The 13,607-nt window shown below is 44.3% G+C and overlaps 1 protein-coding gene across 6 annotated transcripts in view; it reads left to right on the forward strand.

Moving 5' to 3' along the window:
• Positions 1 to 149: 149 nt before the first annotated feature.
• The window catches only part of TMCC1 (transmembrane and coiled-coil domain family 1), a 64,923-nt gene continuing 51,465 nt past the window's right edge, over positions 150 to 13,607 (forward strand). The window contains exons 1-3 of one of the 6 annotated variants that reach the window (XM_041464236.1): positions 150 to 229; positions 3,672 to 3,916; positions 11,033 to 11,089. Coding sequence is in view for 2 of the 6 variants with exons in the window: in XM_041464294.1 (XP_041320228.1) it covers positions 11,081 to 11,089 (9 nt within the window). In the remaining 4 variants the exon portion in view is untranslated. Of the gene's footprint in view, positions 230 to 896; positions 969 to 991; positions 3,917 to 11,032; positions 11,090 to 13,607 lie in introns of those variants that run through there. The other 5 variants (XM_041464229.1, XM_041464285.1, XM_041464294.1 and 2 more) reach the window with 5 other exon arrangements.

Below are 13,607 nucleotides of genomic sequence, written 5' to 3' on the forward strand. Positions count from 1 at the left end.
CGAGACCAGCGCGAGCGGACGTGACCCCGCCCCGCTCGCACGTCACCAAGGCAGCGCTGCTGGGGCGGGGCCTCAGCTCGCAGGCGCTGTGGGGAGGGCGTGCCCTACCGCAGGGCCCGCCCCCGCAGGTGACGCAACCGCGCGCGCCCGGCCCCACCTCTCGCGCGACGTTACGCGGCCGGGCCGGGCGGTGGCGGCGCGCGGGGATGGAGCGGCCGCCGCTCGGCCGGTGAGTGACCGCCGGACGGCAAGATCGGGAACGGAGAGGGAACGGGATCGGGAACGGGGCGGGAGAACACCCAGAACCGAGGGATGGGGCGAGGGGACCCCGCCCGGCCGGCCCCGCGTGCGCCCATCGCAAGCGCCTCAGCCACCGCCAGGCCCCCCGCTCGGCCGCGCAGTCTCTCGCCGCCCCCGCTCCTGCGGCCGCTTTAGGACTCTCTGTCCGGGTCGCGGCCCCGCCGGCCCCCTCGCCCCGCTCCAGGCCATCGTCCGGGACGCAGGGCCCGGGCTTCGCGGGGCCATGTCCGGCCCGGCGGTGGCGAGCGCCGCCCGCGGCCCCTGCCGTGGCCCCGCGATCGCCCGCGGCCCTCCCGGCGCGGCCCCACGCACCCCCGGCGCTGGGCGTTCGCGAGGCGCTGCCTCGGCCCTCGCGCCGGGGCGGCTGAGGCGTGTGTTCGCTTGACTGATTCCTGCTCGCCTTGGCTGTCTTTGATGAGATGGTTAAGACACGAATTATTTCATAGCGAGTTCAGAATTCGCCGGCTTAAAAGCAGATTGTCATTGACAGGCCTTTGAAGTAAAGAGCTTAAGGGGTAAAGCAGCAGCTTTGAAGCTTTACGAGTGCCACAATTCACAAGACTTGGAGCTGACACTGTTTGTGACTTGTGTGCAGCTGCTGTCACTGGAGACACAGAAGTACCTGGTGTGCATTAGTGACAAATGCCGTGGCCAGCAAAACTCCCATGGTGGGTGGAAGCATCACTTTCACTAAAAAACCTTATCAGTAAGGAAACTTAATGAGGCTTCCTGGTGGGTAGGAAGTGTAAAGGTCTGAACTGAAGGTACAAAGATCTGAGTGGAAGTCTAGGGGAGGGGGAGACAGAAGAGGGTAATGTAACTCCCACTGCATCAATAAACAGTGTCCATCATCCACAAACCTTAAAATCAGATGTTTCTGCAGGTTGGAAGCCCTTAGTAAGAGTTCAGGCTATTGGTGTAGCACTGAAGTAGTGATGCTTTGACCTGAGCCAGTACACTGGGTTCTCCTCAGCCCAGAGAGTAAGTGCTGCTGTCCCTGATGCTCACCGCTCACTCTGTCTTACTGAAGGGTAACATGTGGCAGGTGACTCCATTTTTGGTCATGATCCTTCTCTTAGGGTGAATTTTTGGTCCATTTGGAAGTGTCTAGAGGCAAGGAAGGCCTGGTGAGTAGGTGTACTCACTGGAAGGGTTGTTTCTGTCTTGGTTCTGGGGGAGCTCTTCCTTCTCTTGCCTGGGGACTGTGGGGCTCCCCAGCTTGCAGGGCTTGTGCTGCTCAGCAGCTCTGCAGCCACACAGGGTTCTGGCACCAAATGAACAAGTTTGTTGGAGCTTTGTATACGATGTGTCCGGTTCTGCTGCCTGATAAACCCACCCAGCTGGTCTGGAAGCCATCCAAAATATGGAAGCAAACTGAAGATGGAAAAAGATCTACTTTGTGTGGAATTTGCTTTAGAAAGAAATTGGAACTTCGGGTTTCCCTCCTCCATTTACTACATGAAAGTTGCTGAGTTTGGTTTCCTAAGCATTTCTGTGTCATAGTTTGGGATGTCTCGCATCTCCTGTAATTAAAACCTATGTCTAATTCAGATACAAAACAGAAATAATTCTAAGTCTACAGATTTTGTTTCCATGTGTTTAGAGAGGTGCATTCTGCAGGTTGTATCTAGTGAGTCTAGGGGAGAGGGAGCAAGCAGCTCCTCCACTGCTTGGGTGAATGGCCTGTGCCTGACTGTGAGCTAGCAACTGTGGCTGCTCTGGAGTCAGGCAAACCTCGTGTTAGTGTTTTCTCTGATCTTTCTGAGAATTGCTTTGAACCATTCAAAAAGACTTGGTGTGATAATATCTTGGGCTTGGTTTCTAGGAATTTTTGCTTAGAGCTTTGGAGGAGGAGTCTTCCCTTTCCACTGGCTTCCCCAGCACATTTACCAGTGTGGCATGTTCTCCTCAGGTGGTTCTGTAGCTGTCTGCCAGTGAGGGCTGGGTTTTGCCACCTGAATTCACTGAGTGCAAGGTGTTTCTCAGATGAGGTAGCTGGTTGGCTGCCTCTTGATAGACCTGGAGTCTCCTCACCCCTGAAATACAGGGAGTGGTTTTTGCTGTGCCTGTCCCCTAAGTCCTGGTCAAGGCTGGTGGCTGTGGCACACTGAATGCTGCTTGGCACAGAGGTTGTGCACTCTCTGTGGGGACTGGAGCTCATGGGGACTTGATCTTGCCTGGGCCAGGAACACGGGGGTCTCTCAGTAGCAAGACTTTCAAAATGGTGTGTGGGCAATGAACCCTGGGTGGCCCAAGTGACATCCCGAGCTCCCTTCCAAGGTCAGCAAATCTGTGAACTTGGCACAATGTTTCCTAGAGGATAAACTGACATCCCTGGAAAGAGTGAAGATGGCTGAATGAAATGGAGCGTGAAGGTGACAGTCTAGATGTGCATTTTCTGCACTTCTAGAAACTTAGTATTCTGCTATGATTAAATACTTAAACTACTTAACTCCCCTAAGCAGTTGAGACCCTGGATATCGTTACAGCACAGTGAGCTGATTCTTTGGGCTTGAATTTAAGCTCCAAATTCTCAAAATTGTTCTTCCAGCCAAACTGTTAAGGAAAAAGGAAAGAAGAAAACAAGCAGTTGTGTGGAGTTAAATATATTTTTGCAAAATATAATGTCTTCATACTTTCAGAAACATTTTACAGTAATGCAGGTCTAATTGACCCTTTTTATTTATAGAGAAGAATCCTAGTCATGTACCAAAAATACAAAATACTTCTATCAAAATAAGATGGAGAACTTTGATTAGGAACCTAGATCTGACACACCGTGTGAAATGCAGACACAGAACAGGAGGTCTTTGTGCCAAAAAGGTTTACGTTTTATTAACTTAAATCCAAACCTGAGAAGTTCAGAAGTTTGCCAGCACTCCTGAACATTTATACCATGCAGGTACCCCCCAAGTATGTACTTTATGTGCATGCTGTGTTGGGGCTTCCATCACGCTATGTGTTGGTCCTTGTTTTGGACAGTGCCTTAATTCTTTAGTCTGACACTGGTCACACAGGCACTCCTGTGGCAAAATACCCAGTGAACATCAAGGCATTTGGTGAGCTGGGAAGTTTTTTCTGAATCAGGGCAATCTGTGATGTGGTATAGTGTTGTATGCTCTGATATGATCAAACTTCATTTGAATGCTTAGAAGATTTCCCTCATTGAGATAATTTATTATGCTAAAGTAGTCAGAGTATGAGGTAACTTCAGAGGCTGCTTCTAATTTTAAATACGTCAAAGCCAGTAGAAACTCAGTATTTCAAATGAGTTAATTATTTCCTCTGAAGGGGACTCTGAATAATGTGTGCTGTTTTATTGTTTATCAGGTATTAATGGTGTTTGTTATTATGCTTGTTAATTTTGGCAGGTCTTTCTCCTCTACAAAGAAGCTTTGTTGCCAAGATTTACTCTGAAAATGACCTACAGTACTTACTGCAGATGTCTGTAAATGTAGAAGCTGATAAATCATATCTTCTTCCCTCCCCTGACTTTCCTGTTTCCTCTGGAATTTATACTTCTAAATTTTTAAAGTTAGACGTCTGTTGATGACATTTGGATTACAACTGTGAGCATACCTATGCAAAGAGACAAGCTACCCTGAGCACTTTTGAGGTATGTATGCCTGCTATGACTTAGAACACATGGAAGGGGAAAGCCATCTGATTAGGGCAAAGAGAGCTCTAGGTATACATATTCTAGATTTAGGCTGATGTGCACTGTTTTGCATGGTTTTAGCAGCAGAATGTATGTGTACACAGTGAGGCTGTAGGAGCACCAGAATACCCAGCTGGCATTGTATGGAGAGTGACCTTGGTTGAACCTGCTGTGGGAGTACTCAAAAGATTGTCTTGAGAAAAGCTGTATCCACTGCTCACCCATTCAGTTCCTAAATACCACCATGGTCTGCAGAAATTTTCTTTGTCAGCTTATGTGACAGACATGCAGCAGTCATTGAAATGCACCTGGGAGGCCATGGTGGTTGCTCTATTTGTTTAGGTAAAGCACTCACATGAAGTTACAAAGTACTTGCCTTGAATTTGGAAGCATCTGGAATGAAGGTTAGGAAAGAAGGATATTTTGCTTGCCTTCCTGTGCACAGGTGCTGGCGCAGTGGTCTCTGCTCCCAGAAAGGAGCAGTCTCATTAGACAATGTGCCTGTGATGTACAAGACACAAGCAGATCTGGGTGGGATTTGCCTTGTTGTTGTGCAGGTTTGTCCCACCCAGGTAACAAGAGATGGACAGCCTTGGCTGTTTCCACAGCATAGAAAGTAACCAACATGCACAGTTTTATTTTCCTGGAAGCTTTTAGCTGTCTATGTATTCTAAACCTGGAATGAGGAAGCTGGCTAACAGCCTCTATCTGGGCTTAGAGGAAGCTGGTGTGCACTGATAACATTTTTTCCTTTTGTAAAAGGACTGCTGCTTGGACTCCCTTTGGTTATCCCTTCTGTGATGTAGATGCCAGCCTTCCAGAGCGGTGGAGGTCTTGTCAGTTAATGGTGGCTTACAGTGAAAGGCAGCCAAACACACACCTCTCTGGCTTCCAGAAGAGACATTCATTAGTGGGTTTAGTTTAAAAGGAAAACTAGTTGTGCTGAAAGTAGCTACCTGACTGAATCATTCATCATACCACATTGCTGTACAGGATGTATTTAGCAGACAACACACACGATTTTGTTGATAAGCTCCAGTGATTCAGACTGACATGATACTGGAGGGACACAGATCTGACCTACCTCCCTGTCTGGCTTAAAACAGCCTGATGGTGTTGCTGTAACAGGAAGGCAGAATGGGCTGTGTTGCAGTGCAAGTGTGAACTGTGATGGGCAGCAAAGTGCAGTGGTTGGGAAGGGGATCCCTTAGATGAAGGAGCTCCATCATTTGCCTGCAAGCAGAGCTGGGGCCAGGGATTGGCACCTTGGTGAGATTCTCTGTTACAAGTGGGCAGAAGTTGGTGCAGCACACTTTAAATGTTTCTCAGTCTGCTTGGGCAGTGTTATTTGGCTGTGGCAGTGTGCAAAAGTAGCATCGGGCAGAAAGGAGGAGCATTGTTTCCTGTGAGCTGCTTTCATAGAAGCTGTAAGAACACATCAGGAGTGGTTTGCTGAGCTGCCCATTGCCAGCTTAGTGATGCTTTATGCAGTGTACCAGGGTTGTGGATTGTGTAACCCAACATGGTGCTTTTTTTTTTTTGTTGTATATAAGTAGGTTATGATCTCTGTAATCCTGTCAATTGATGGTGCACACTTCCAAAAAAACCTGCCATTCTGTGAAAATAGAACAACTCCTGCAGTATCTTTGAATACCTGTAAGAATACATAGAGTGCATGTCTCTGTGTGTATTCCTAAACAGAGTATTAGTCTTTATTTCCTTAACTGTAAGATAATGTTGACCTACCTTTTTAAAACATTGTTTCATGAAAAAACATAAGTGCAGTTTAATTATTCAAACTCATATAACTAAAAGTGAATTACTAAAATGTTGGGTGACAAGGAGATTGAGTATACGATAAAGTTTTCTTTTGATTTAAAGAAATGGTCTGAAAGGTGAAATTGTGTACATTAAAGAACATTGCATTAAAACTGTTCTACAGGGTGTCTAAATAGTTCAAAGAACATTAAAGGACACTGCAGTGTTGAGATGAATGGTACTGCCTTTGATATAGCTGGTGGGATGGGTTATGACAGTAAGTTTGCAGATACCTATTTGCAGTTTCTTCAGGCATAAAGTTGGCGAATTTCAGTATATTTTGTATTTGTGTGAGCTGATGGTGTCCTTAACAAATCCAATGGCCTTTCTTATTGAAGCTGTTGACTATTATTTTCCTGGAAGCCAGTTGCCATGGTGATTATCCTGCGGGCAAATAAATGTTTTTTTCATGGTTCCCAGTTATATTAGTTTTGAGCAAAAGGACTGTGGCCTTTTCTGGGATCACTGAAGTGCTGCACCCATAGCACTCCATGTTTGTAAATGACTGCCTGCTGAACGTGCATCTCATGCTTTAGTGGGTCACAATCGTAAGGGGCAGTGTCACTTGTGTGTGAGAAGCAGTGAGTGTCCCTGCTGTGATCCTGAGGTTGAATAGCAGTTAAAATGGGAGAAATGAACACAGAGTGACTTTGGGTCAGATTTTGTAAGACTGAACTAAGCCCATTCAGGCCAGTGATGGCTGACTGACTAGTAAGGCAAAAGCTATATTGGTGAAAGCCAGTCCCTCCAAGGTGTGTGGAGCTGTGGTCCTTCCCTGTGCTGGCTTTCAGCTGGGGTAGCCTCTAGCTCTGGTTGCTACTGATTTATATTAAATGCTTTGTGGAGGAAAATATTCTGTGTATATGAGCCTTTGCATAACAAAAGAACTTGGCTAGTAGGCATTGGATACCTGTGAGAAGTTTGGCTGCCTGGGCTGCAGAGCATGCTGTGGTAAGAGGAGCAGAGGGGGAGACTGTGTCAGTGGCTGCTTGCTGCTCTGCAGCGCAGTTCCTGTGCTGGTCATGCTTTTGCTGTGGGAGTTAGCTCTCAGCTGGTTTGTTGTGCTGAAAGTTTTGGTTCTGGTTTACTAAAATCCTTTAAATATTTCTGGTGTTATTCCAGTCTGTGGGAGAAGTACAGGGTCCAGTTCTGTACAATCTCTTTATTAATAAAATATTAATAGGGCCAGGTGAGGAATTTTGTAGATGATACAAGATGGGAATTTGATAGACCTGATGATAGTACTGCCATTCAGAGGCACCTGGATAGGCTTGATGAATAGGCAGGCAGGAACCTCACGAGGTTCATTTAAGGGAAAGAGGAAGCTCTGCAGCTGGGGAGGACCCACCTGGTGTAGCTGGTGTTCTATAACCACCCATGTACCTGTACTGGGGGCCTGACCAGCTGCAGAGCTGCTCTGCAGCTAGCAAACACGTGTTCTGGCAGAAACCCAAATTGCACAACAGCTCTGTAAGGAGCCATTGACTTGGGGCTTGCTTTTGGCTCTGATTGTAAGCCTGCACCTTCTCAGTGGTAGCTGAAATTCAGCCTTATTTCAAATAAGACTGCTCTCTTGTGCTGCTTTGGGTAAAGATTTGTGGATTTTTTTAATGTGGACTCTACCATGAATGTGGGAGGAAACATTCTGATTTTGGCTGAGGTTTTAAATGCGTGACTACTTGTTTCCCATTGGCAACAAAGTAGTCAAGCCCAATTGCTTTATACCACATTACTGCCTCTGTGCAGCTGGATGTGGAGGCAGATATTGAAAAGCAGCATATTTGTGAGTGGCTGCTTTGCTGTGCTGTGTTTGTGCAGTGTGTGTGTGTCTCTAAAATGCATGATAAGATCTAATAGAAGGACCATAGATATGCATCAGTATTTTTATTGCAGAAGTCCAAAAAGTGAGCAAAGCAGGGAATTCACAAGTCCGTGTGGTAGCAGTTGATGGATGGCTAACATGGGTCCTGTTCCAAAAGGTGCTGCTCTGAGGGGATAGGGAATTGTGGCTGTGCTGGGCTGGTTCCTTGGCGCCTGAAAAGAGGCCTGGCAGCATGTCTGTGTGCTGCAGGGCAGGTGCCATGGCTCTGCTCACACGGTGTCTGAGATACACGGGCCAGGCTGATGCTGTTCCTGCTCGTTAGGTACATAGGAATGGAGTTATATTGTTCCTTGTCTCAAGCTCTGCTTGAGCCTACCTGGGACTGGGAGAAGTGACTCTAATGAGTCAAGCCAAAACCACCTTTTACATGTCTCCTGTTTCTGTTGTCAGCTGATAGCAGGTTTTTAACACTGAGAACAGGTAAGAAGGCGTGGGTGAGGGTAGTCTTTTACTGATAGGTCCTCCCAGTCTCCTGCAAGTGCTGACTGAAGGACTTCAAGCAGTGTTTGATGGGCAACCTGAACATCTTGTCTGTAGTCCTGCAGGGAGGAATGTGCGAATGCTTGATTGGAAAAGGCCAGGTAAACAAACTGGCCCCAGATTAAGGCCACTACTGTTACAAAATTTTTTTAAAGAGTTGCACTTAAGTATAAGCTCCCTAGAGTAGCAATCTTGAAGAAGGATCAGGAGGGAGAGTTTTCTTCTGAAGAGCAGGATGAAGCTGTCCATGGTTGAGCAGCATCAGTGTTCAGAATAGCGATGACTGTTGACTTCTGGTCAGAATTTGTCTTGCCAGATTTGTGTCACATTTTAAACAATACTGGTAGAGCTGGTTTTGAGTCATCAGGGGGAGTATTTTACCACTCTGTGTTGAGGTTAGTTCTACTTCTTTCACGAGTCATTGTAAATATGATACTTTCCAAATTCAGGGCCAAAAGCACATGTTAAAATCACACATAGTGTGGGGTGTGGGTTGGTGGTAGATGATATCTTTCTTTACAAGCCCGCTAATTTAACTTGTTTTAACCTCCTTACAACTGCAAGCCTGGAATAACCCTCTCTTTTAGAACTAGAGTTGCTAAATCTTGGCAGCTTCTCTGCTGGTATTATCACAGGTAATTCTGCTAGAAGTTAAAATGAGAGGCCATCTCTTCTTTTCTTTGTATTATTAGAGTGCTTAGATGTCTCTCTTTAATGACAGAAATAGGTGTAGTATAACCTTTTGTCTTCCCTTGGAAGGGGAATGAAAATACCTGTATTTCCACTTTATGGTTCTCTTGTTCCTGACATTTGAGTCAGCTTTGACACACAGAAGGTGGCAGTGTCTCTGGCAGACAGGCAATGAGGAGATAAAGCAGCTTTGATCTCTCCCCTCCATCCCTTCCTCTCCAGAAAAGATCCTGCTGAAATTCTTGCCATGGCCTAGTACTGTTGCATTTTTCCAAAGACTGAAGGATCAGATCCAGATAATGCAAATGTTAATAGGGGAGGTTAATAGTAGGAGTGCAACTGACCACTAAAATATTGGAGATGCTTCAAGGAATTAAATGCATTCTTTTCTTTGTGGAAGACACATTGTTTTGAATATTTGCTTAACACTTCTTCAGTCTTTTCCTTTAGGGGAGGGAGTTTCTCTGTTTGCAAAATGCAGTATTTGAATTGTGCAAGTGAAATCACTTGTATGCTGCTGAGCCCTTGATGAAGCTCACGCGAGTTCCTGTTTCTGCAGCTTTTGTGGGCGTAGCATCAGATAGGAGGTTTTGGGTAACACCATTTAGGAGTAATTGTGTACCCTGTCTACTTCCTCTCTTTAACCTTATTCTAAAGTTGTTATAACTGGGTTTATGGTCAGATTTGTCCCTCAGTCCTGTCTTCCTTCAAATAAGAGGGTTTTTTTTTTTTTTTTGTATTGGTTCATATCACAGTCCTGGAAATATCTGCGCCTACAAAAGCTAAAATTGGGTGCCATGCTGTGGTTCTGAAAATGAGCCCCAGGGGACAAAAGAGGTTGGAAATTCCTTAAGTCACTATTTCTGTTGTACTTCTTGTGTTGTGAAAGGGCAGCTTCAGATCCCTGCTTGGACTGTGGCTGGAGATGTCCCTTCAGTGTTCTTCAGTGAAGTCCTGAGTTCAGAGCATGCACTTGACTTTTTTGTAGAACACGTAAATATGGGTGCAACATTTTTCCCTTTTACAGAGGTGTTTTAGTGGAAATACTGCTGTTTGGCCTTACCTTCAGTTTGGTTTTGAGGAAGAGCGGGTGAGGATGTCCGTTTTCTGAAAAAAGCCACTAAATTAAGTGGAAGCATCAACTGTCAGCCCTCCTGTGGCAGACCACACAGTTTTGAATTGCAGGTTTCCTCTTGAGCCTAGTAAAGCAGGCTGTCTTTAAAATAACTCTTCGTCCAGTTTGTTTTTCTTCTAAAATCCCTGCATACTGCTAGTATAAAAATGGAATTTCTTCTATATGAAGATCTTTTTCAAAAATGTGTTCATTCATTTTTTCCAAGTTCCTAATATTTGCTGTCATCACTTTCTTCATATTCTAGCATCCCACTTCAGTGGATCAGAGTAACCCTTTCTTTCTGTCTTTCTGTCTTGGACGTGGGAATCTGATGTGGAATAAAACAGTCAAAATACTCCTTTTGTGCGGAGTTCTTGTGATGTTCACCTGAAGAATAGTGTGCTCCCTGTTTTCAAGAACTGGTTGAGTTAATGATTATCTTTGGAAAATCTGGGTGATTTGGCTGTGTTCCAGAATAGTCCTTGTGGCTGGCTAGAGAAGTGTGGTCACCATGTCTGGTCTCAGCTGTCCTCTTGTCATCTCCTAGCAAGCACCTGGCCTTTGGGTCATTTGCAGAAATGTACAGGGAGGGGCTGCCCATGCAAGGAGCTGTGGCAGGTGCAAATGTGTCTGAGTGCTCACAGCTTTTACCTCCTGTGAGGTGAACATCAGGTAAACCAGAGACAGCTGTTTGACCTGTGCTGGGAGTGTGGAGAATGACTAAATAGGAGAAGAAAATAAAATCTATATGGTGCAGGTTGGAAACCTGACATCTTCCTCTGCTTTCAGCCTGTGGTGGTGGCCACAAACCCCAACAGAAAATGCTCCTTCACAAGAACTTCTTGATTAACTCCATAAGATTTCAGTTTTAACTTCAGTTAAACTTGCAGTTTAAATTCAGTCATATTTATATCCCTTCAGTTATTTGAAAGAGTTTAAAACAGAACAGCTTCCAGGGTTGCTTGCATTTCAATGGGAAAAAATTATTAAAAAAAAAATTAAAAGTTGGAATCATGCTCTTTCTTTGTTGTTTTTGTATATCTTTCCTCCTGTTTTCAGTATTGTATCTCATACCTAATTTCTTTTGCAGTTCTGTTCAGTGGAGGGACTGCTGTGGGTCAGCCATGCTAAAGGGCAAATGATGGAGGCAAGTACAAGTTTATCCTTCACTATTATCTAATGTTGGTTTTGCCAGTTTTTCCTTTTGAACTGTTTTGTTTCCCAGGGCTCCTGGGAAATAATTGCACAAAGGACTGTATTAGAACCTTCTGGGATGTAACAATGTTATAACATCTTCTCAGTTGGCTGTATATGTTATTGTGAATTTTGTTCCTGATGTAGTATATTCTTGTACAAATAAGAAATTTACGTTTTTGAACTTTATGCTATAAAGTATTGTTTCCTCCCACTAACAGAATATAAAGGTGGTTGTAAGTAGAGAAAACAAAAGTGAGCACAAAAGTTGAATCCTAATGTAAATAAGTGTGCTAATTAATTTTGAAGATTCACAATCCTTCACACTTACTTTTTTCTCCAGAAGTAGATACTAGAACAAATAAGTATTTGTAAGGATCTTCATACCACATGTGTAATCTGCAGAGCTCATTTCAGGCTCACAATAGACTCATCCTATGGAAATAGAAGTAGGAGATGACTACAAAGCTCCCGTTAGGAACCTCTGAGAGGCCATATAATTTCAGAAATATGTCCCAGAATACACAGGGTGGTCATGCCTAGTTTGTGAGCTCACTGTGGGCTGGTTTGTAAGCTGCCATAGGGTTAATTTAAACAGGGTAGTTTTTTGTAGCAGATAATGCATGGAATTCCAGTTAGATTCAGGTGGTGTTCTTTAAGACCAGCAGCATTGCCAGTGATATTGTGGATAGAGAGCATGCAGGAGATCAAAGAGATCCTGGCTGGAGAGTTTACCAATCATCTTAGATAAGAACTGCAGTTCTTCAGTGAGTCCTGACTGAAAATAAATGCTGAGTGAATTAGCTAAAATGAAAAAGGCAGTTATGGGTCAGCTGTCAGGTTTGTATTTTATACGCCAAATAGTTTTGGGACTCTTGCTTTTTAAGATGGTGAGTTTTGTTCACTGAAGCATTTGGTCTGTTGGTTAAAAAAGAGGATCTAGTTTTGAGATTTTTTGTCCCAAAACACAAATTGAGTGGAGACCTGTAGTCTAATTTTCTGCAAAACCTGTTACCTGGGGGGGAAAAATAAAGATTAAGAAAGAGGAAGCTCAAAAGCCAAAGCATACTGCTAGACAGAAAGGCACTTTAATTCATTTAAGAAAGTGTTAAGTATGTAGGTACATTGTTGGCACATCTTTTTTCTTCTGCCACACAATTGCTGAATTAATGTGGGTCAATATATTTTTCTTGGATGTAGTTTATTCCTTTGCATTTAATGTGTTACTGATTAAACTGGCCAGTTTATTTACACTCAATGCTTATAGCATCTTCAAAGCACTGAGATAAAATCCTGCATGATTCCAGTGTTCTGCTTTCTGTAAGTACTGAGTTTCTTCTTGCTTCCAGCTAATAGCAGTGACACTTGGAAAAAAAAAGAGAGAGAGAGAGAGGCAGCTCTTCTGCTGTTTTTGGATGGCAATTTGGAAAGCATTTTGGAATATCTGTTTAACCCACTGTGTTAGGCTTCAGATGCCCAAAATCAAGAGCACTCCAGTTGTAAACTCAATGCGTTATGTTTCTGCAGCTGTTCTAGCATAGAAATGAACACTCTGAAACCCCAAATATGCTGAGTTTCAAATAATTATTTTCTAAAGCACAAACGGCTTTCTGCCAAGATTGAGGTAGACCTCTGTGAGCTGGTTTCTATATTTAAAGAAGCCTAATCAAAGTTTTCTCTTGCAGAAAACAGTGGTCAGCTTCTGAGCATGTGATCTCATGGTGCTGATGTAAAACCCTTTCAGTTACTGTATCCTTCCTTCCTTCCTCCCTTTCTTCCCCATATCTTTGCTGACCTTCTCCCATAGTTGTTGCTATGAGCAAGTGCTGGGCTGCACTGTTGTATAATCCAGTCCTGCCTGAGCCCAGGGAATGACTCGGGTTGAGCTCTCTAAGAACAGCTGCGCACTTCCTGTGCCAGAGGCTGAACTGCACATACCTGGTGCTGATCCCTTGCAGATTTGGTTGCTTAATCTACTTTTCAAAAGGCATTCTTGTTTCCTCTGAGAACTGTGGACAAGAGTATGCCAATTGAAAGCATTTCCCTTGCCTGTTCTTGCTTGAAGATAGATTTTCACAGCTAGTTTCCAGTGCCGTCAGTGGATGCTGGCTGTAATAAGCCATTTCTCACTATGTGGAAATGAATAACTCATTTGGAAATGTTCTGGTTTTTTGCATGTATTAAATACTGTTAAGTTAGGGTCTTAGTATCAGATCTTTGTCAAAGAGCAAAATTAATTCTGCCTAAGTGACTAACATGCTTTTCAGAAGTTTAACCTCATGTTAGATGTTATTATGGGCTTGTTTTGAATAAACAAAACCCCACTGGTTTCTTCTTGCTTCTCCCCTTTTTGAACAGCTTTTTTACCTTTCTTGCTTTCCTGCACCCTCTGTGCTGGACTTCTCCCCCCAGGCAATGAATGACTTGTCTCACACAAGCTTTGGCTTCTGCATACAGCCTAGATGCAACTA

The sequence above is a fragment of the Pyrgilauda ruficollis genome, unplaced genomic scaffold (genome assembly GCF_017590135.1).
Source record: "Pyrgilauda ruficollis isolate IOZ18807 unplaced genomic scaffold, ASM1759013v1 scaffold10, whole genome shotgun sequence".
In the NCBI taxonomy this organism is placed as follows: domain Eukaryota; kingdom Metazoa; phylum Chordata; class Aves; order Passeriformes; family Passeridae; genus Pyrgilauda; species Pyrgilauda ruficollis.